Source organism: Gadus chalcogrammus, chromosome 1 (genome assembly GCF_026213295.1).
Source record: "Gadus chalcogrammus isolate NIFS_2021 chromosome 1, NIFS_Gcha_1.0, whole genome shotgun sequence".
NCBI lineage: Eukaryota > Metazoa > Chordata > Actinopteri > Gadiformes > Gadidae > Gadus > Gadus chalcogrammus.
Genome location: NC_079412.1, coordinates 13,963,674 through 13,987,820, shown reverse-complemented (window position 1 = coordinate 13,987,820; position 24,147 = coordinate 13,963,674). Strand labels below are relative to the sequence as shown.

Below are 24,147 nucleotides of genomic sequence, written 5' to 3'. Positions count from 1 at the left end.
CTCTCCTCCTCTCCTCCACACTCTCCTCCTCTCCTCCACTCTCTCCTCCTCTCCCCCACTCTCTCCTCCTCTCCCCACTCTCTCTCCTCCACTCTCTCCTCCTCTCCCCACCTCTCCTCCTCTCCTCCACTCTCTCCTCTCCCCCACTCTCTCCTCTCTCCTCCCCTCTCTCCTCCTCTCCTCCACTCTCTCCTCCTCTCCTCCCCCTCTCCTCTCCTCCCCTCTCTCCTCCTCTCCTCCCTTTCTCCTCCCTCCTCCCTCTCTCCTACTACCCCCCACTCTCGCCTCCTCTCCTCTCACACTTCTCCATCCCTCTCCCTCCACTCTCTCCTCCTCTCCCCCCACTCTCTCTCCTCTTCCTCCACTCTCTCTCCTCTCCTCCACACTCTCCTCCTCTCCTCCACTCTCTCCCCCTCTCCTCCACTCTCTCTCCTCCTCTCCCCCACTCTCTCCTCCTCTCCCCCACTCTCTCCTCCTCTCCTCCACTCTCTCCTCCTCTCCTCCACTCTCTCCTCTCCTCCACTCTCTCCTCCTCTCCTCCACTCTCTCCTCTCCTCCACTCTCTCCTCCTCTCCTCCACTCTCTCCTCCTCTCCTCCACTCTCTCCTCTCCTCCACTCTCTCCTCCTCTCCTCCACTCTTTCCTCTCCTCCACTCTCTCCTCCTCTCCTCCACTCTCTCCTCCTCTCCTCCCCTCTCTCCTCTCCGTCCTCCTATCAGGTGGAGCGTTTAGTTTGAACATCAACGCTCTGCTTTCTCTCGTGGAGGTCGAGGCGGACAGGGCAGTAGTAATGGGGTCTTTGAAGTCAAGCGTGGCTGTGTTTCACGTGACAGAGGCACTTCAAAGCTGAGGGTGCGATCGTCTCTGCTGGGCGTCTCCCCTTTAACGCTGCTTCAGCCATGGACCTGTTGTTATCACTGTCTAGACTGCTGCTGAGACAATCTTCTTTGTCGGAATTTGTATTCTTTATTTAAAATTAAGGTTGGTGACAAAGATTAATTCGGTGGAATTTTCAAAGCAGGTAAATATGAGATTGAAGGAGGATTCTAGGTTATTTTAACCGTGATTGCCAGGAGGGTTTTCTCCGAGGGGGAGGGGGGAGAGTGGGATGAGGTGAGGTCAATGTTAGCCGTCAGGCTGATATTCAACAACAGCAGCCTGAGGTGAATGGAAGGAGAGGAGGGGGGGTGGGGGGGATGAAGGACTGGATTGGAGGCTTCCATTATTGTAAAACACATTGAGAACGTCTCCGGCGCTAGTGACAGATCATAGACCCTGTGAGGAAAATCACTATCTAATAGTTGGCAACACACCTTGTACCAAAAAAGCCAATCCAATAAAACATAACACAACAAAAACATTCAAATCTGACAACAATACATTCAAATCACTCCCTCTTCCTCTTTCCCTCCTTTAAACACTGACACAGCCCCAGACAAATCTCACTGTCACAGTGGGCTCACAGCGGACTCTCACACATCTCGCTGCCTGTCTCTTGTCTCAAATTGCTCTCACCTCTGGGAGGGTCTGTGTGTGTGTGTGAGTGTAGGCGTGCATTCGTATCAGTCTGTGTGTGTGTGTGTGTGTGTGTGTGTGTGTGTGTGTGTAAGGGTCTGTGTCTGTGTGCGTGAGTGTGTGTGTTGTTATTTGCTATGATGGGTTTTCGTTGAGGTTCATAGTCAGCCAGTAGATGACAGGAGCGACACTGCCATTTGTCTGGGGTGTGCTGTGTTGTAAACAATAACTTAATGGCAGTATCGTAGGATGTATGCGATGAAAGTGCACACTAAACCAAGAGACATTACGTGAAACGTAGCCAGAGTTGAACGTGTGTCAAAGCGAGAGGCAGGCGAGGTGAGATAAGCTTAATTTCTTGATCTTGCGGGTGAACCACCTTCGATCGATAGTATTGATTATTGGCAGCGTCTAATGCTTCAAAGTATGCCACATTCTCTTTTTCTCACCCTCTCACTCTCTCTCTCACTCCTTCTCTTGTTTTGGATGTCTTGCACCTCAAGCCAAGTAAAGTGTCACAGAGCACTTTTCTGTTCTGTCGATGTTGCAACCCCCCCTCCCCGGCCCGTTAAACATATTAATGGCTGTCGCTTGGGTTATCGATGGCCGGCGCGGACCATCCTAGGCCATCTCCCTGTCTCCCTGAGCCTTGGGCACCAGGACTCTGGCGGGACCAGGGGATCCAGGAATTGGCCCACAGACTTGTGCCAATGGGACAGTTCTTAAATCATCCTCTGACGGCTATAGAGCTATACCTCAGCATTTATGTTGATCCCGCAGAACCACATTTGTAGAACTTCCTTGAGCAAAAATATAGTTTTGCATACCATCTAATGTCTTTGTTAAATCTCTTGATCTGAGAAATGCTCTCAATCTGAGGGACATGGCTAAGGCACAAGTCGATGGGCCTTTTAAAACAAAGTGCCTTGCATCAAAAATCGAACACCATGTTATTTGCTTCACCATGTCAGCATAGATAAGACAATACCTTGAAAAGCAGCAGACATGAGGTGACCCCCTGTACAATGTTAAAAACACACAGTCCACAATGAGGAGGCTGTGCCCGCTTACTTGCGTGGGGGTTCAGAAGGGTTCTCTGGTTTGCGTTCTACCTTGGGAGAACATTCAGAATCAGGCCACTGCCTCCGAATCCCACCCCCCCCCCCCTCCAGAGGGAGAAAAATGCGCAGAGGCAAGACTATAAGTACTGCTGTCTGAATTTTTTTTCCTGAACTTTGCGCTACCAGTCAATAATGCATGCAGCTCTGCCATGTCCTCCTCTTCTCCACCTCCCCCTCTCTCTCTCTCTCTCTCTCTCTCTCTCTCTCTCTCTCTCTCTCTCTCTCTCTCTCTCTAGTGCAGTCTCTCTCTTGGTCTCTCTCTCTCTCTCTCTCTCTCTCTCTCTCTCTCTGTCTCTCTCTCTCTCTCTCTCTCTCTCTCTCTCTCTCTCTCTCTAGTGCAGTCTCTCTCTTGGTCTCTCTCTTACTCTCTCTCACTGGCTCTCCCCCCCCCCCCCCCGACAGCAGATGTTAGCTGAGGTCAGCTGTATTTGACAGTAAGCACTAACTTAGACCGGTTTTTGGTATAATTCATAATTAATGAGCTTTTTTAAGGTCAGCGCCTTCCATGATCAGCCCATATGCGTTATTATGCTCAGGCCTTTAGCAGCGACCGCCAAACCAATCGTTTTGACAGCAGAGGAAGGAAGATTGTTTACGAACTAAGGAGAATGTAAACAAGCTTTGGTTTCCATGCAAGGTAATCCATGTGCAGCCATGGGATTATAAATGTCAAGGAAGAAGGAGGATGAGATGTAATAAAAAAATCCCTAATTGTTGTGACATTTGTAAGGAAGAAAACACTTTCAAGTCGTGATGTCCAGTTTATTTGTGTAGCTCCACGGGCCCATTGTTAACCCTAAACCTCTTAAGCTGGAGCCCTCAGAGGGACAAGGAAAGGTTAGGCACAATGGGGGCATGGTTTAATGGAGCCTGTGGGCTGAGGCAAATGGATGGGTCAGAGGCCGCAGCATCACTGCCCAGCCAGCAGCAAGACCCGTCACTCACTCAGTTAAGGGAGACACAAGAGGGAGATGAGACAGGTGGTGATGGACAGGCATGTGGGCGGACCTGTCCAACACACCAAGTATAGAGGCCTGTAAAGAGGATCACGTAAAGTGAGCAATCTCTTGGAAGTCAGTGCTTCAGTAAGAGTTCCTCATGTTGGAGATGAGCAACAGTTAGGTCGGGGTATTTGACAAGGCCCTTTCGCCTTAGAAAGGGAGCTTTAACCAGGTTCCACAGAGACCGAAGGTACCATACCTATGGTCCATAAAGATCATTGATCAGGATTATTTTAGAAAGATATGCAGCAGCTGTAGATTGCAGTTTTTAGCCCCCGGAAGCAACAAAAGACAAGGTCACATTATAAGGGTTAATCGGACTGTATTCATTGTCGCATATATGTCGCGGCAACTGTAGCTGCTGAGATGAACTGGTGTGCAACTAAATGTTAAGAATCTCATGCACTGCAGCTGGTCGCAGTAATGCCAGAAAAGCCTAGTTATGTAGCTTAAATGTGTCAGACAATGATTTATTGATAGAAACTCGCTGTAATGGATGTCTAGACGGATAAAATGAATAGTCCTTCCTGGACAAGTAGCAAAGCCTTCACATTTTTTCTAATCCAAGTGCCAAATGGCATTACATTAGTCTTGTGAAGTGTTTGGTGCATCTCCTTGTGTTTTGGTGTGTTCTTCTTCCTACCCTGAGATCAGCCTCCGTATCTGGGGCTGTGCTCCCTGGTTGGGGGGGTGGCAGGTACGCTTCTAAAGAGCAGAAGAAATATGCAACCCCTCAAAAAGACCCTGTTAAACTCGGCTCCCTCCCTCCTACCTGTCTCCGCCTTGTAGCAGGTATGGCACTCGCAAACCTATGGTGGAACTGGAACAAGTGCTATGTGTGCAAATGTGATTGACAGGGATGAAGGAGTCCCAAAACAAATCGGCGTAGCGATGTCCTGATGGGTCAGGAATGAACGGTCTAAATCTAAATCGGTTTATACAGAGGCAGGCAGGAGCACTAGAACATGTACTCCCACAGAGCATTTGACTCACTTATAATTTACACATTGATATGCCAGTTCTTATGAATGTCACTGATGGTTAAGACAGATGTGTACGATTTAGCCCCTCCCAGTAGGTGGGAGACGTTCAGGATTCACAAACTCAATAACAGTGTTGTGTCCACTCTAAACTGGCTGTGCAACTGTTTTACGAGAGCTAGGGCAGCTCGACTGGCTGGGTGGCATGAGTGGAAGGGGCTTTGGGAGAGTCAATAGGCCCACATTTTTCATTTGTAGAATGTGTCAGTTAGGATCTGGATGTGATTTCATTGATAACATTATTAAAATCACTATCGGGTCAGCCTTGGCTATGGGGAGATGGCACAGAGCCTGGCCCGGAAAACAGAATCTGAAATGGACTGAGTTCGCCTTGATTCCTGATATATATTCTACCGAAGAGGAACTCATTCACAGGAGTTGATGACAGTTTCTACAGGGAATTTTAATCAGTGTATGTCTACACAATTGTAGAAGTATACAGATTATTGACACTTCTGTGCCAGGACAGGATATTCCAGGTTGTCTTCCCACCAGAAAGGATTACTAGTGCTGGCCGACATTGTGTTCGCTGGTAACCAAATATGATTGGTCGAAACAAGATTATAAGTGTTCCAAATTGGAACTAGTCTGCCATTGGACTTTAGGGGCCCTATTTTAACGGTCTGAATCGCAAGTGAGAAGCGCAAAGCGCAAGTAGCTTTGTGGGCGGTTCTATGGGGATGTTGCTATTTTACTGGCGCAGATATTACTCTTGCGCCCGGCGCAAATCTAAAAAGGGTTGGTCTGAAGTAGCCTAATTACCCGTAGGTGTGGTTTGGGCGTAACGTGCAAAAAAACAATGAGAGTGCCAGCTCCCATCCCCTTTAAGAGCCATGAGAGCATTTGATTCTGACGAGTTGATATTTTGACAGCACGTCTGCAGTCTCCTATGAGAAAGATATACACGTTTTTTGCAGATGCATTGATTTAAAAGTACAACTTATTACAGCTGTATCAGCTGTTCTTTCCCAAATAATTTACCAAGAATGTATGGCTAGGTAGATGAGAGAAGCAAAGTGTATGCGCGAGGTACACAAGCAACATTATGCATGCGGCCTTAAAATAGCATCTGAACAACGCGCCACTGACTTTAAACCAGGTATTTCCTGGTTTGTGGCGCAAGTGATTTTCTGAAACTGCAAAATAGCACCAGGGAACGTTTGCGCCAGAACACGCCTCCTCCTTTTGCCGAACCGCCCCTTTGGGCGCAAGTTCATTCCCTACTTTACCGACGCGTGGCGCAGGAGGGAAAAGAACACTGCGCCAGTTGCAAACGACACATGTGCCAGTGAGAAAGTCAATTGCGCCGGACGCAAGATAGGGCCCTAGGTTTGTGTCTCTTATTTTTGTTGTTGCTAGCTTTAACTCCTCTTGCCGACTTATTTCTCACTCTCCGGGCATGATCTATTCCATGTAAGATAAAAATACAAAGGAATCCATGGTTACCTTGTATGATGCCAGGATTCAATTTTAAACTAATGGCAACAAGGCAACTTCTCAAATAGCTGCCCTATTGCATATAGCCATCCCACTTTCCTCTTGAGCTTATACAGTGCATTAGCTTGTCCGTTTTGAAGACTTTGTTTTGTTTTTGTGTCTGTGTGTTTGTAATTTTGTGTGTGTGTGAGAATGTGTTTTGTCTGGTTTGTGTGTGTGTGTGTGTGTGTGTGTGTGTGTGTGTGTGTGTGTGTGTGTGTGTGTGTGTGTGTGTGTGTGTGTGTGTGTGTGTGTGTGTGTGTGTGTGTGTGTGTGTGTGTGTGTGTGTGTGTGTGTTAGACACGGCCTGCCATTCAGATAGTCTCCGTTTAATTACTGCTATCATCTCACACTGGGCTGGCGTTGCAACAGAACAACTGGAGAAGAAAAAGTAATTTCCTCTCCCCTTTTTAATCTGCCTTATAGACTCTGGCAGGACCTTACGCTGAGGCACTGCAGGCTTATTCAAATACACAGGAGACAAACACATGCACTAAACCATACACAAAAGTAAAGGCACACACACACACACACACACACACACACACACACACACACACACACACACACACACACACACACACACACACACACACACACACACACACACACACACACACACACACACACACACACACAGACACACACAGACTGACACACAAACGTACAGAAAAAACAACACATAGGCCTATAGACACGCATATAAACACACGCACAATCGATATCTTTATTTTAGTGATCTAGTAGCATACACTTTAAATGCAAATTGAAAGTGTAAATCAGGTGTTCTGTTGTCAAATAATTACAAAATATCTGTTTAACCGAGGGTCGGTTTTGTTATTGTGACCTCAAGACCAGCTGTGACCTAAATTATGGTCTGAATGCGCATAAACAGCATTCAGACCTTAATGTTTGTTGTTTGTTGTTGTTAACAGGTTTCAACAACAACAAAATCTAGATGTAGAAGCCAAAGTGAACAAAAGATGCTGGCTGATTTAGACCAGATGGCTGATGGGAGCAGTATGCTAGCACTTTGTCAGCTAGCTTGTCAGGTTGTTAAATTATGCGTTTACAGTTTTGTTTTTTTCTGACAGGATGATTGTCTTTGTCTTTATGTGTGTCTGCGTGCGTGCATGCGTGTGTGTGTGTGTGTGCATGGGTGCGTGTGTTTGCTCTCAGGGCTTTGCCCAGGTGCTCGTCCAAGACCAATCTCAGATAACGGATATCAAGACTTCCTCGTGCGTGGGCGGGGGTGGGTCATGTTTACAGTCCGATTAGCCACTTTAGACGTTTTTTTTTTTTATTGGCAGCAGAGTCCAACGTTTCTCCACACAATACACAAACATCGATATTTTGTGTAGGTGGTTCAGGTCAAGACGACATTTTGGTGAATCTCTATGAACAGATCTCAATGCTATTTAAAAGCAAAATCGCACTATTACTAGACTCGATGGGTTCAGAGATTGTCGCTCTTCCCGCAGACTGTTTTCCTGCATGCAACCAGACTCAAACGTGATTGGTCAACGCTATTAGGACTACAAACGGACTACGAACGTAAACCAGAACGATAACAATGTCTTGTCCCGTTGCCTACACAGTCTGCATTAATTGTCATCGGTTTATAGATATTAGACCAAGACAGACTATAGAACTGAGATGTTTGATGTTCCAGCAGCCCCAAGCACACTACCTTACATGACTATACACACGTGAACATACCTAAACCCTCTCTCTTTCAAAAGACAAACAAAGTGTAAGAACTTTCACAGAAATTAGTACGGAAGGTGAAGAAATTCACATCCACGGTGAATTAGCTAAAAAGACACAACGCCATAAAATTATTGACATTTGCAAAAGCATCCGCCAGTGTGAATAGGCCAAAGGGTGAGTATCCTAACATCCATACACACGCATACCCACACCCAGATGATGCACCAAACACACCATCGCACAAAAGTGGCACGCCGATCGACAGAGGTGCTTTTCTTCCAGCGTTTGACATTTCACTGGAAGTCTGAGGCTAAGCTCTGAGACCTTTAGAGAATGTTCCTCTCTCGGCCCTCCCCCATCCCCTCTTCATTTCTCTCGTTCTCATCTCTGTTTGTTTCCCGTTCTCTGTTATCCCTGGGGCTTGAAACTCGACCCTCCTATCCCCCAAAACCACCACCCTCCCCCCAAGCATACATCACCCCCCTACACAAGCATTAAGGCTGCACAATTAATTGCATATTGTTCAAAATCTTGGTTTTGGCCGCTCCGATTGGCTAATCGTTGAGGTGAACATGCAAACAAAAATACATTTAATTCTGTGGTCCTGTCACAATTATATATAATCAAAAACTGCTTATTTTTTGTAGCCGCTACAGAAAAATGAGATAATCAATAACCTGTTTCTCGCAGTGAATAGTCGCAAACACAATTTCAGACATAATTATCAAATTGTAATTCTTTTTACATAATCGTATAGTTTCTCTAGCACACACACAAACCATACAAACACATGCACTTGCACACCAAGATAGCAGACACACACAACAAGCGAGCATAAGCATACACAAGCATGCTAACACATCCTCACGCATACACTCTCCCGAATGGACACACATCAAGGTGACACACCAAACCTCGTTTCATCACCGTTTCATCATGGACATGCCTCACACAGATGCCTTGGCCTAATCGGATGGATTTTTTCTCCTTATCTCCTCCATATCTGCAGGAGCAGGATAGAGGTGGTCCTGATCTTATCGCCAGCCACAACATTACATGAACGTTGCAATGCAATGATGTGAGGAGAGACTCAGTAGCCAGGGGGTGTTGCTGGGAACGGAGAACCAGTTTTCACACTTTGGTCACTCTTCCGCACAAAGAAATACACAAAGCCGCCAACATATGCATGCATGCTCATAGGTGCACACACACAAACATACACACGCACACGCACACGCACACACACACACACACACACACACACACACACACACACACACACACACACACACACACACACACACACACACACACACACACACACACACACACACACGCACACACACACACACACACACACACCCACACACACACGCACACACACACGCACACACACACGCACACACACACACACACACACACACGCACCCTCACAGACACAAATGCACGTATAAACACACGCCACAAGATAAAATAGGCTGGCTGATTGCATTGGATTGCACTGGCGGAGCTATTTGAATGGAAATGCGACACAGACTCCATTACCAAAACTCGCAGATAGCACAGCCAGCTGTGGCGGATAGAAATAACTTGCCGTGTGAGCTTCAGCCATGTGCATCACATCCTGGTCAGAGACAAAGCGAGTTGTCTCTGTGTTTGTGTGTGTATGTGTGTGTGTGTGTGTGTGTGTGTGTGTGTGTGTGTGTGTGATGACCAGTTCAAATACAAATCTTTCAACCCTTGAATGCTTCACATCAGCATTTGGTTCTTGGCTAACACCCTTTGTAAAAGGGCACACAAAGAATCGCCTGACTGTTATACTATCTGTAGCTAATGAATGGTGTCGGTGAACGGTTGCGAACAAATCAGCAGACAGCAGCATGCTAACGTTTTTTCGGAAACCTTTTTGTTAGTTGTGCATTTTCTCTGTATGTAGTTTTGTCACGAGAGTGAACATATATTGGAAATATCTATTTTGTATTTCGATGAATGTATGTTTTATAACTTGTTGAATGTATTTAAGAATCAGGAACAAAAGAGATAGCGATGTCGTATGTGATAGAAGAGGCGAAGGAGAGAGATGGATGGAGAGAGAGACTGAGAGGGAGAATGACACATGAGAGCAGACTGTCTCCCAGTGAGAGTGTGATGATGGTGTGTGCGTGTGTGTGTGTGTGTGTGTGTGTGTGTGTGTGTGTGTGTGTGTGTGTGTGTGTGTGTGTGTGTGTGTGTGTGTGTGTGTGTGTGTGTGTGTGTGTGTGCAAGTCCATGTGTTTGTGTGTGCGTGGCTGTGTGTGAGTGTGTTGTGGCCTTGTCCAAAGAACCTGAGGCAGTCATTACCTTGACTGCTGAGCCATTTAGGAAAATAGCTTCTTTTCACAAAATGGCCAAAAGTCTCCCCATCGTGTGATTGCGTGTTTGTGTGTGTTCTTGTATGTGCATGTGTCCATGTGTGTGTGTGTGTGTGTGTGTGTGTGTGTGTGTTTGTGTGTGTGTGTAGGTGTATGTAGATGTATGTGCCTGTGTCACTGTGGAAGTCCCATTGCTGTTTCAAAAAGAACAATTTAAATCAACTGCTGTCCTTATAATGTTTTTCTGACCAACGTTTATAGCCAACAGTCTCAGTAATACTGTCTTTGGTTGTATTCTCATCTCCTTTTCTCTACTCTTTGCTTCTCTTCTCTCTTCTCATCTGTCTGTTCCTCTAGAGGCTGGTGGATGCAGCAGAGGAAGCCCACCTCCAACACGAAGAGGACCCTGACCTCCAGGTGGGCTTTATTGCGCACATCAATATGTATGTCCAGACCATTCCAGCAGCAGCACTGATGTGGGCGTTCATGCTGCTGATGTGGGCGTGCATGTCACTGATGTGAATGTGCACGGTGCTGATGTGTGGTTGCACGGTGCTGATGTGCACGTGCACTGTACTGATATGTATGTATGTGTGTGCAGTGTGCACGGTGCTGATCTGCACGCACACAGGGCTGATGGCTTGGGCGCAGGGTATTTTCGGTGTGATCACTGAACACCAGTAGGTCTCTGGTGCATTCCAACAGAATGGTCTCACACAATGGTACAAAAATAACTAGAAATAACATAATAATAATAATCACAGAAAGTGTGCGAGGCAATCATTAATGTTACCGTTTTCAATCAATACAGGTTATTTACACAATGGCTTCTGTTCAACATAATCACATGTGTAGCCAACTTTATTTAATCAAGTCACTTTATCTTAGTGCTTCCTACATCCTACATTCCTAGTTTGTCTAAAGCCGTTCATGAACTAATGCTACCTACAATATCCTCATACCATCTATTCTTCTAAGGCTGAACATTATTTTGCTGTCAGTAGACTTCCACAGTAGTTCTCCAATGGCAGTAATGAAAATGTAACAGTGGACATGGTATAGCATTTGGTGCGCCCAACATCATTTTGAATAAAAGTCCCAGTTTCTGGTTTGGTTCGGTAATATATATATATATATATTTTATATTTTTTGTACCTTTATTACGGAGCCCCCCAAGGGACATGGAGGAAAAAAAAAAATTGGTTGAAAATAAATAAATAAATAATGGTTTGCGAGATCTCGCAAATATTTTGCGAGATCTCGCAAAAGACTTTGCGAGATATCGCAAAGACTTTGCGAGATCTCGCAAAAGACTGCGAGATATCTCCTACATTCACCATTCATAAAATTCCCCCTGCGCGCTCGCGCTCTGCCCTGTCTGTTACGAAGCGCGAAGCTGCCCCTGCATCTCTCTGTACGTTAGTTGGCGGGCCGAGCCCCTCCTTCTCGCGTGTGTGTGTGTGTGTGTGTGTGTGTGTGTGTGTGTGTGTGTGTGTGTGTGGTGTGTGTGTGTGTGTGTGTGTGTGTGTTGTGTGCGTGCGTGCGTGCGTGCGTGCGTGCGTGCGTGCGTGCGTGCGTGCGTGCGTGCGTGCGTGCTGTGCGTGCGTGCGTGCGTGCGTGCGTGCGTGCGTGCGTTGCGTGCGTGCGTGCGTGCGTAGCGTGCGTGCGTGCGTGCGTGCGTGCGTGCGTGCGTGCGTGCGTGCGTGCGTGCGTGCGTGCGTGCGTGCGTGCGTGCGTGCGTGCGTGCGTGCGTGCGTGCGTGCGTGCGTGCGTGCGTGCGTGCGTGCGTGCGTGCGTGCGTGCGTGCGTGCGTGCGTGCGTGCGTGCGTGCGTGCGTGCGTGCGTGCGTGCGTGCGTGCGTGCGTGCGTGCGTGCGTGCGTGCGTGCGTGCGTGCGTGCGTGCGTGCGTGCGTGCGTGCGTGCGTGCGTGCGTGCGTGCGTGCGTGCGTGCGTGCGTGCGTGCGTGCGTGCGTGCGTGCGTGCGTGCGTGCGTGCGTGCGTGCGTGCGTGCGTGCGTGCGTGCGTGCGTGCGTGCGTGCGTGCGTGCGTGCGTGCGTGCGTGCGTGCGTGCGTGCGTGCGTGTGTGTTGGAGGGGCTCGGCCCGCCAACTAACGTGCAGAGAGATGCAGGGGCAGCTTCGCGCTTCGTAACAGACAGGGCAGAGCGCGAGCGCGCAGGGGGAATTTTATGAATGGTGAATGTAGGAGATATCTCGGAAAAGTTTTGCGAGATCTCGCAAATGGTTTGCGAGATCTCGCAAAGTCTTTTGCGAGATCTCGCAAAGTCTTTTGCGAGATCTCGCAATGTCTTTGCGAGATATCGCAAACCATTTGCGAGATCTCGCAAACCATTATTTATTTATTTATTTTCAACCAATTTTTTTTTTTTCCTCCATGTCCCTTGGGGGGCTCCGTACTTTATAAACCCAGGGTAAGCTCACCTTCTCTTAGTGAAATTGAATGCATGAATGTCTGCCCTAACACAAGTATTTTCTTTGGTACCTGATTTGTCTATCTAGTATATCTTGCTTTTAAAATAAAACTGGTTATTCACACAAAATAAACCAATACGCCTATCATACTGCATCTTCAGCAGCAGATCATGACTTTAACGCTTTAAACTCTCCTAGGCCTTTTGTTGATTTCCTTATGTCGAGCTGAGTTGAATGTAAAATGGCGCCTGGGAGCGAGTGGGTTTGTCGCCTGGGCTCAGCCCCTGGCGGCGCCGCTCCGCTCACTCTGCCCGTCTCCTTTGGATGGGGCTGCCACGATTGGCTCAACGTGTTTGACATGCTCCCGCTAGTTTAAGTATTGTGCGTCGGGGGGGAAGGTCACTGATTCCCCTGGCATTTGTCCTGGTGGAACCCTGCTGTTCCCAGATTGAATGGCGCTGGGGGGGGGGCTTAACAACCGCTCGCCCTTCTCCCCCTTATCGCAGTAAAGGTTGTACATCGTTGTACATCTTTACCGAGTTTAACTTTGTTCTCTGCTATCCAGCGCTGACTCGGCCCCTGCCATCACAGATTTGATCAATAGTTGTCATTGGTCGTGTTTCAAAGGATGTTTAGTACCGTCCTGTTCATGCTGTTTAGAATAATTATGGGGCTCAGACTCAAAACTTTTCCATAATCCCACATCCTTTTTCATCCATCCCAAACCATGCATGTTTGCGCACCCAACCGGGCATGTCATCCTGTAGGTTAACGTTCTTTCCAGAGGAACATTTATATTAAATAGAATATTGAGTAAGGAATGGTGCCATGCCAAATAACCTTTTGACAGATGCAGTTAAACTACTTTGTAAATAATAGTTCTTCGATTTATTTTCTCATGTACTTGCCAACATATTAACGGAACCATTTGAGGAGCAGACTCAGTTCCATCCACTTGGACATGCACACTCTAATCGTATTACACATTACACACGCTTACACACCACAAACTCAGCTTCTGTTCTCATGATACTACGAAATCCATTTGAACAACTTTAATGGTGAGAGAGCAGCTGTGTTTGTATGTGTGTGTTATTTGTGTGTGTGTGTGTGTTTGTGTGTCTCTGTGTGCGTCTGTGTGTGAGCATCCAAAAACATTTGTGCTTGCAGGACAGTGTGTGGAATATTATGGGGTATATATATGAGAGTCTGTGCCTCCAAACTTGTTTGTGAGTTTGAAACACATTTAGCAGAGTTCAGGACTTAACTGGTGAACTGCAGCAACAGAAACAGCAGAGTTTCAAGTTGAACATATGACAGTAAGCTGACGTAAGAGTGTTCTCTCTGGAAGGACTTATCAGTGTGGTTGTGTGTGTTTGTGTGTGCGTCTGTAAGTTTGTTGAATTTGTGTGTCTGTGTGTGTCAGCACTGTTCGGCATCATGCTGACTTCTGCCCGGTGGTTTAATTGCGTCCTGTCTATTTAAAGTGTAAGTAAGCCCCCTGTTTCAGCTCGAATTTGAACAATATGGAATTCGGAACAATATGTTTGGTGCTGAGAGTTCTAGGAAGAAAGAGTGGTTCCCATGGTTACAACCACCGGCAAATGATTATGATTTCTTTGAGCTAGTACGTATCGTGTGTATGAGTGTTGAGTATCGATCTTCATGAAATGCACCACACACCTCACTATATACTTTGGTAATGATACTTTGTGCCTCTCTCGGATCCCTCCATAAACAATAACCGCTTACCAGACGGAGCTCCACACACACACACACACACACACACACACACACACACACACACACACACACACACACACACACACACACACACACACACACACACACACACACACACACACACCTATCCTATGTGTCCCCTCGTCACAACATCAAAGGGCATCCAAAAAGCCCCTCAATGTTACAGAAACAACAGGACCGGAGCTCGGAGAAGAGAATAACTATTACAAACTAGTTTTTGGAGACTGGAAAAAAATAGGATTTCTAATGTTTAAGATCATGGAAGACATTCTAACGATAACGCTTTGGGGTTCACTGACACTTTAAAAGGATCAAATCAATCCTACCATTGATTTCTGGCCTTCATGGATTCTCTGGCTTGTGTTTTCATCCATGTAAATGTGTGTAAGCTTTTGTGGGTATGTGTTTGTGTGTTTGTTTGTGTGAAGATATCTGTGTATGTGTTTGTGTGCACATCCATTTGACAGTGTATATACTGTATATGGCTGAAGTCTGTATATGTGTCTGTGTGTGTGCGTTTATCTATGTGACTAAGTGTTAACACGTGTGTCTGATCCTGTTTAGACTATAACTTATGCAAGTTTATAACAAGGGCAGTCTGGTAAAGAGGGATGGGATTATCTCACGGTGTTATATTGCAGTGCATGGCTCACTGTAATGAAAAGCAAACTGCAACAAGAGTATGATTGACTGTGCAATAATTGTTTTGCAATAAAGCCATGAAACAAATATTGACGCAAATATATTTAAAGTAGTGAACTGATGAACATCCAATGGCAGTATTAAACATTATTTAAAAAATAATGGTGAGTTCAAAAAATATAAAAAGCGCAGGAAGTCAATGAAGTATCAGATCAAGTCTAGTTTCCTTGTAATACTACGAACTAAGTAAAAGACCCATTAACAAACTCAACCGTTTAATACTACCGACCAAGGAACAAAGGACAGATTGGGTTATGTCTTCACTCTGACTCTACTAGGCTTTTAAGATGTCGTCAAATGACGAGACCACGTCAGGGACACACCGACACTACTAGTTATCAAAACAATGGTTGCGCCATCTGCTGTGAAAACAATGCATTGCGCAAAACGGACGAACTGTACAGCAGACCCTGGTTCGTTCTCCTCCTCCACAGTGCGTCTTGCCGAGATTCTGTACCGGGGGGATACCGTCCGAACGGTATCCCGGCCCGTCCCTACCATTCAGCGTGTGTGTGTGCTGGCGGGCTGGCAGGTGCTTTATGGTGGTGATTACAAGGCAGAGAGGAGGAGAGGGCCGTGGTGGACTGAGTGTCCCATTGTCTCGACATTAACGACCAGCTAAAGCCACAGCCGCGGGGCGGACGGCTGCTGACTGCCCAAACCCTCGCTGCGGTCCCAACGACTGCAACACCGTCAACGCAACACCTACCAGAGCATAGTGCATGATGGGAGAGCAGATGATCTGGAGGAGGGCTTAAAAGGGCTTAGGAGATGGAAGAGGCGGCAAGAAAGTATGGTGCCGAGGCTGAGGAAGAGGAAGATGATGAAGAAGAGGATAAGGGTGAAGATGATATGGTAATCATGACAAGGCATAGTGGTATGTATAGTGAAGCGATAGGGATGATGATGGACCAAAGTGATGACGGCTATGATGATACAACTCGGTCGGGATTGGGAACAAGCGTTACATTTCTGCATGCATAGTTAAGATCCAGGCCTCAGTTTTTACTCAATGGCATAACGATAAGGCAGGCTTTGGGCATTTGTAACATGATCTCTTACAGCTGCTTATATGTTCCTGCTAATGGTTTGTATGTATCAAAGACAGTATTATTCTTCTCCTCTCATCCGCTTTTTTTTATCTTTGTGTGTGTGCTTTGTGTGCACATATGTGTATGTGTGAGTGTCTATTTGTGTCTATTTGTGTGTGTTGTTGTGGTTGTGCAGAACTCTGATGGTGGTATTTATTATTGCACTGGCTGGTGGAACGCGGTGCATACATGGTAATTATCACCAACTGTGCTAAAAATACCGTATCCACGCTGTAGGGGAAGCCTCCCTCATCGCTATTTGGGCTTTATTATAAACTGATGTGTGTTTTTGGCTATTGGATACATATTTGGCTGGCAGCTGTTTGATAGGAATTTCCTTATCTCTCTTTTCCAGAGCTCTTCTGCTTCCATGTGAAATTGGTACGGTAATCTGTTGCCATTTTCCTCCCTCTTCTTTTTCCCCCACAATGCTTATGCAAATAAGAAAACACAGAGCAGTATCCCTCGCTGCCCTCTGCCGCCAATGAAAGGGCTGCTAGGAGCTGGGTGGTAAAATGGCCAATCACCATTTGAAATGTTGCCTAAAAATGGAGCTTCAATCCACAAGAGACAGGGAGTGAAGAGGAAATACCCTATATGTTTCCTCTGAGAGGGACTGTACGCCCGAGGCTCTCTACCTGTCCATTCAAAATGCTTTTGACTTATGCATGTCCGCTAGTACTCCTTGTGAGGTCACAGATTAAGCTTTTTGGGGTGGTTTCAACGTTACTCACAAATGCACGCACAAACACACTAACACGGAAATTAACTAGCATCAAACATGGTGCATACTCATAATACCCAAAACAACAAAGCTAACCTTTTAAATGCTACTTCCACCATCAATGGACTTTTCTATCAACTATATTAATGTATGTGAGGTTTCGCCCAATCCAATTCACCCTCTTTTTTTATTTTTTGCTATATCGGTATTCGGTACCCGGTTTGACCCAATTTTTTGCGACGCTGCGTAAGCCATGCCTGTAGCAGGGATGTGGGAGAGCAAATCAGGTCCAAGGCGAAGCGTTTTATGCGGAGCGCATGAATCCATCGCGGGCCCTCCCTCCTGGCTGTTTGCTCAATCTGTTTACTTGCTGATTACCTGTAGCCGTGTCCCCCGGTTGTTTTCCCCTCCCCATGGCGGGCACAGGGCTCTTCTCTCTCCCTCACGCCCGCCCACTCCAGTCAGGGTGGGGAAAGTTAGGAGATGAGGGTGAGAAAATGGAGAAAAATAGCAAGGAGTTAAAAGCACATGCCAGAAGATTCCTCTCTATCTTTACTGCTCTCTCTTTCTCTGTCTCTCTCTGTTGTTGTCTCTGTCTCTCGGTCTCTCTTGCGGTAGAAAATAACCAAATTCTATCACTTCAACCGTGGCATACTGGTGAAGGAGTTGGACTGGTAACTGGAGGGTGGCCAGTTCGAATCCTGAGAAAATCCATGGATGAGGTGCCCTTGAGCAAGGCATCTGAAACCCCCACCTGCTCTCCGGGCGCTGTACCGCGGCAGCCCACTGCTCCGGTAGTGCCGGTGTGCCCCCATGTGTGTGCCACCATGTGTGTGCCCCCATGTGTGTGGACCTCTGTGTGTGTGTATGTGTTCACCGGCTACCCGGATGGGTCAAAAGCAGAGAAAGAATTCCTAGTACCTGTGTACATGGCGAAATAATAAAGAAAAAAAAAAAAAAAAAAACTAACTAAGAGAGCATGAGGAATCGAGGAGTCCGGATCGAGGATGACAAAAGACTTTGTCAAGACTTTGATTGCTACCTGCGAATAAGCAACAACGAAGCCGAGTGAGGTTTGCAATGACACTGTCGGGTTATCTGATCCCGGTCTTTTTTATTCGCACAAACGAAGCTGTTTTCCATATGGTATGACCGCCCACTTCATGCACATAAGATCTCTTTTTATAGTTAGGACAGCGGTCAGCCATACATTCCTTTAAGTATGTGGTCATCATCCGCAGTTAATCTAAACATTAGGTGGAAGTCAGTGCGCCTTGGCCCCAGACTCTCTGGCGCCGTGTGAGGCTCTCCTATGAATTCAGAGGTGATTTTGCTGCTTTCCACTATTAATGTATCTATATGATATATAGGCCTGATAATACTCATAGTTAATATAAAAAGTAATGGTTAATTTCTCCCATACTCTCTCTCTCTCTCTCTCTGTCCCTCTCTCTCTCTCTCTCTCTCTCTCTCTCTCTCTCTCTCTCTCTCTCTCTCTCTCTCTCTCTCTCTCTCTCTCTCTCTCTCTCTCTCTCTCTCTCTCTCTCTTTTGCTCTCTCCCTTTCTTTCTCTCTATCTCTCTCTCTTGTTAGTTATGATTTCTTGTTCTTGTGTGAATGTGTGTAGGCCTATCTGTGTTTGGGCCTGCACAAACATTTTTATAGGTTATCCTCTGTCAACTCTTAATCCCTGAAATGTGTGAACCCCCCCCACACGCACGCACGCGCACGCACGCACGCACGCGCGCACGCACGCACGCACGCACGCACGCACGCACGCACGCACGCACGCACGCACGCACGCACGCACGCACGCACGCACGCACACACACACACACACACACACACACACACACACACACACACACACACACACACACACACACACACACACACTATGCATAAACCCTTTCAAGATTTTAATCAATCCTAAGCAAGTAAAGTGGGTACTTGAAATGTAGCATTCTGAATTTTTACTTAACCCTTTGTTGCCGTTATGATCCATCTCTTTGTATTCCTCTCTATTCATCTGTTGTCCATTAAGTGAGTGGGTAGCGATGTTACGTGTGCATCAGCATAATGTTTGTCAGCTTTGAAGAGCAGCCTGTTAACACTGTGATCATGGAATGCATTAGTAGGAACTAGGAATGGGCAACTTCATATTGTCAGCCTGCTGTGGTTGTTAGATTAATACACACACACACACACAAACCTTCACCGACACATTTCACTAGGGCCTGTGCCTTCATGCACGCAAAGACGGATTGATAAATACAAAGACAATGGTATTATCACTGGAGGATAAACAAGGATAAACGCATCACACACATTGAGAACACACATTCATAAACACACACACTCATGCACGCATGCACATCCATTAACGTCACAATTTTAATCATAATTAGAGCCTATACACTCTAAAATGTAAAAGTGCAGAAGGGTTGTCTTGTTCTAAGTGTGTCAACGTCTTTCTGCCACCCATTAACTCCTCACTATGGATTTATAATTGCATTTAACACGCAGGTTAATTTTGGTTAATTATCTTTTGACAGGATAGCAAACGCCTATTTTCCCCTCCTCTCAATCCATACAGTCTACGGTCCTGAAGTCTACATCTGACCTCTGCTTTTTGACATTTAAAATTCTTACTTCTCAAGGTGTCAGTGACCTCCTCAGACACAGAATAACCTGAGGTAAACCGTGTGCAGGCGTCAGATCATGGCAGAGAGGGCTATTATGCATTCTTTACTCATACATTACATCTACGATCTCAGATAGACTAGGTCCACACATAGGTTGGTCACTTGAATGTCAGCTTTATAAGCCCTTCAACACGGTAACAGTCAGGATGCGCTTGAAGATGAATCCCTAGATTTAAAGGACATGCATAGATATAAACACAGGAGAGGAGATGGGGTGATCCGACTAAGAAAGATAACAGGTTTGATACACACCTGAGCACCAAGCCACAGCATCAAGCGACGGGGAGTGCCTATGCAGTGAGAGTAGGAGATGAGTAGGAGATGCATGGAGTGGGGAGCCTTAGGGAGATAAGACGGTCTAGACACAGTCTGGGATGAATCACACAGCAGGTGAAAGTACTGCCACAAGTATAGGTATGGCGGAGAGCGATAGAATTGAGACTGAAAGCTTCAGACATCAGCACTGCACGGCCGTCTGTGTAGCTCTTCTTGTGCTTCTGCATGTATCGTTTAAATCGTCCATGCATATACATGTATAACATGTTATTGAAAAAGGGTTTTCGATTATCCAAAGTAGGATCCATCAATTACATTGCTTTAAGGAAGAACATCCCACTGGTTTGCTATTAATTGAAAATCGTAATCTCGAAAGCGTTCCTAGATTATAATCTCTGCGGTGTCGTCATGTAATGGGCCGTATTGATAAGAGTATACTTTACTTTGGTAATTATAGGGGTAATTTAATATAATAAACCCTTTTTTGATTTCAAAAGACTAATAAAACAACTTTAAGACGAGGCAACTTTCAAAGGGGTTTTACTTTGCTGCATCAAAATTAAGTTACTTTGCTTAATTTACCATTAATACAGTGTTGTGTTCCAGCCTTTAGAATCTTGTGTGATTGCTTACTTGATTTACATAAATAAAATGTTGTAAATCCTGCATGTTTATTTAAGCAGTAGATCACGACAGGCTGTGGTATGTGCTCATTATAACACTGTTAAGGGCCGGCGACCCCCTTCACAGTGGTATAATGACCACACATACCACTGACTGAAGTGATCTATTGCTTTTATACAACGGTTACTATTATGGCAAAACGAAAGTCATAGACACACTACATTTAAAAAGAAAAAAAAAGAAAGTCAAAGTAGCTGTTTTATTAAAGAATACAAAAAAGTAGTCCCTCCTGGCTGCCTTCAAAATGCACGACGGTCGCTATGCAACACACTTTAGCGTCCCTCCGAGAGAAGGCTCGGCTAGAGCGGTTCGCCGACAATTTATGGAAGTTAGGAACCAAACAGATCGCTGGATATAAGCCACCCGTTGTATAATTATTCTTATATACCTGACCACCTGCACTACAATATACGTCTATGTGGTTGGTCTGACAGGCCAACAGCATATACACCAGCCCAAACCTATACACAGTCAGCCAAACTGCAGTCGAACTGTAGGTGCATGGGGCGGTGAGTCTCTGCCTTTCCTGTCAGCAGGAAGTGAATGATACATAAAGGGAAGGGTTCAGAGAGTGCTAGGAGGAAGGGGAAGAGAAACAGAGAGACTCCTATGCGCTTATGAGGTTGCTAATCATCAATTAAGCATTTCCTTTGAGGGCAGCTCCCTGTGGAGAGAGAGACCGAGCGAGAGACAGAGGGAGAGACAGAGACATGCTCTGGGTTTTGTGGGCGGTGGTGAATGGATATGACAGGCAGTTTCGGAGTGCAGACTCTGGGATGCGACACAGTGTCTGAAGTCTCCCATCGCCTGGAGGCGGCTTCTGCTGCTGCACACTGGGCAGTTTGGTCAGATTAAGCACCCTGGGGATTCACCTTGTAACACTCACACAATTATGCACCTCTCAGTGTTACTGCCATCGTCATGGATACCACAACATCGTAAATTAGTTTTAGTGCAATGCAATATGTGGGCAGTTTTCATTTAATTTAAATGTACATTATTTTGCGTGTATCTTTGCGCCTAGCGGGGACACCAATAATTGAACACAAAACTGAGAATAAGTAGGGCAATCCAATGTAGGTCTATCTTTATTATCATAACAATATCTGCTTGGGTGAAACCGCCTGGAGTGTAACTTAAGATTAATATTATTCCTATTTTTACTTTGTATCAATGGAGATATCTGTATCTAAAGAGGTTCCTTCATAACAATGCAGCAAATGCTGCTTATCAGTCCCAACACAGCATCTTCATCGGTTAGATGACATTGTCTTGCCTGTGGCTTTAAGCCAGAATCCTTAGTGTTATTGCTCTAAGGGTTCAGGCAAGGACAGTGAAGCACAGTGATGGAATTAAAAAAGCGCAAACCAGAAGGCAAAACTATATTTATGTATCCATCACATCTCTTTGTTCATCTTACGATCATAGGTTCTTTATATTTGGATCCCTGACCTGCGTAGGGAGAAGAGGGTAAGGTGAGGGTCAAACAAGGGAACAGGATAAAAGAGAAAAATAGAAGATTACATACAAACGGAGGCGCACCTTGATGAAGCGCGAATAAGCCTAACCAGGGCTGATTAATTACACGGATAGAGCTGCGTTCACAAGCTTAATTGATGGCTTTATCAATGTTTTGCAGCAGGCTATGGGGATGGGTTTGATGCAGAAAACGAATGTTGCAAGCATGGAGAGGGTTGGCTAGAGCCTTCTAGCCAACACTGAAAGATGATATAGATATTGGGGATGTGGAACGGGAGTAAAATGCTGTCATTACTCGCCGAGAAGGCCATCTTCAGAAGAGTCCTCTTCAAACTCTATTTGCCGGGTGATTACAGAAGGGACTGTGTGGACTACACTTTGAACCGAGCACTTGTGAATTGGACTATGTTTTCAGAAAAAGAATATCATTCAGGGAAAAACTATCACTATCCAAGTCAACCCATTTAACAATTCAAACTGTATGAATTGAACTCTTTCAAATCATATTTAAAGTTGACTGTGAAGCAAGTAGAATAGCTTTTTCATTGGAGACTTATTTTTTTATTGCATTTATTGATGTCATAACAATATCACTCGAACCTCTAGCATATCAAGAGAAGCTATATTCACAGCATTTTATCTTAAAACCATAACAACATTCATTTCATACACTTTAAGTAGGATGAGGCCTTGCACTGTTAACTTTGTATTTTTAATATTATATACTTTAATCATACTGCCACTCTAGGGATGTCTACATCATACCCGGTTTATCTCTAAAATGTAGAATCTAGAGTATAACGGATCCAAAACTCCCAAATTGCTGTGAAACTAAATAATCAATGATTGTGAGCATGCCTTTAACAGCCGACTCTAAATCCGGAACATAAATATTCATAACAATATGTTTTTTTTAATAATACATTTTAAATAAATTACAGCAAATCCTTTCTATTGTCTGTTGTACAACGATGACATCACCTCAGATGTTTTGCATAATTTTACTCTGCAGCTCCGCAAACTCAAATCTCCTCTGGCGCACAGACATCTCTGTAGTGTGTGTATGTGAAACTGGCGTGTATGGATGTGTGCCTGTACGCATGCGCATGTGTGTATGTGTGTGTTTGTGTGTGTGTGTATGTGTGTGTGTGTGTGTGTGTGTGTGTGTGTGTGTGTGTGTGTGTGTGTGTGTGTGTGTGTGTGTGTGTGTGTGTGTGTGTGTGTGTGTGTGTGTGTGTGTGTGTGTGTGTGTGTGTGTGCAGCGGTTTCTGCCTACAGACCCACTGGACTGAGAGGAGCCGATGCGTGCTATATTTATCCTGGGTGATGATTTATTAATAGTCTCCTCTGTGTGAGCGTCTCCTAAAAATACAGGGCTGAGCAGCGCTGAGCTGCGGCAGCAGCAGTGTGAACACGGCATCAGGGCTGGACCGCCGGAGCAGGGCTCTGCTCATTCAGCAGCCCCTCACCCCTCCACTCCCCCACCCCCACCTCACCCACCCAACCTCGCACACCTCTGGGGATAATCCCAGGGCTCGGGTTACCTCGGCCAAGCCAAACTGGTGTGCTGACTCGGCACTTTAGTTAGTGATTGAGTCATCAGATAACACCGATGACATGATTCAGCAAATTCGGATGTTATCGAGTGGCGGGAAAAAAAAAGTAGGAGAAGAAAAGACATTGATCGGAGGACGGCTCCTCTGAACTTTGTGACAAATGGAGAATCACAGGCCAACATGGACCTTATGAAAGGTGTTGGGTGTTGATGCCTGTGGGTCTGTCTTGCAGTAAATAAACAGTGTTGGGTGTTGATGTCCATGGGTCTGTCTTGCAGTACATAAACAGTGTTTGGTGTTGATGTCCATGGGTCTGTCTTGCAGTACATAAACAGTGTTGGGTGTTGATGTCCATGGGTCTGTCTTGCAGTACATAAACAGTGTTGGGTGTTGATGTCCTTCGGTTTGTCTTGCAGTACATAAACAGTGTTGGGTGTCGATGTGTCTGTAAGTCTGTCTTGCGGCGCATAAACAGTGTTGGTTGTTGATGTCCGTGGGTCTGTCTTGCAGTACGAGTACTTC

The 24,147-nt window shown here is 45.7% G+C and overlaps 1 protein-coding gene across 1 annotated transcript in view; it reads left to right on the top strand.

The window, feature by feature from the left end:
- LOC130370457 (voltage-dependent calcium channel subunit alpha-2/delta-3-like) overlaps positions 1–24,147 on the top strand; it is a 135,901-nt gene that overhangs the window by 21,256 nt on the left and 90,498 nt on the right. Inside the window, exons 3-4 of the mRNA XM_056576394.1 lie at positions 10,572–10,631; positions 24,136–24,147. The exon at positions 24,136–24,147 is cut by the window's right edge and continues 151 nt beyond it. Of these exons, the coding sequence (XP_056432369.1) occupies positions 10,572–10,631; positions 24,136–24,147 (72 nt within the window). The remainder of the gene's footprint in view (positions 1–10,571; positions 10,632–24,135) is intronic.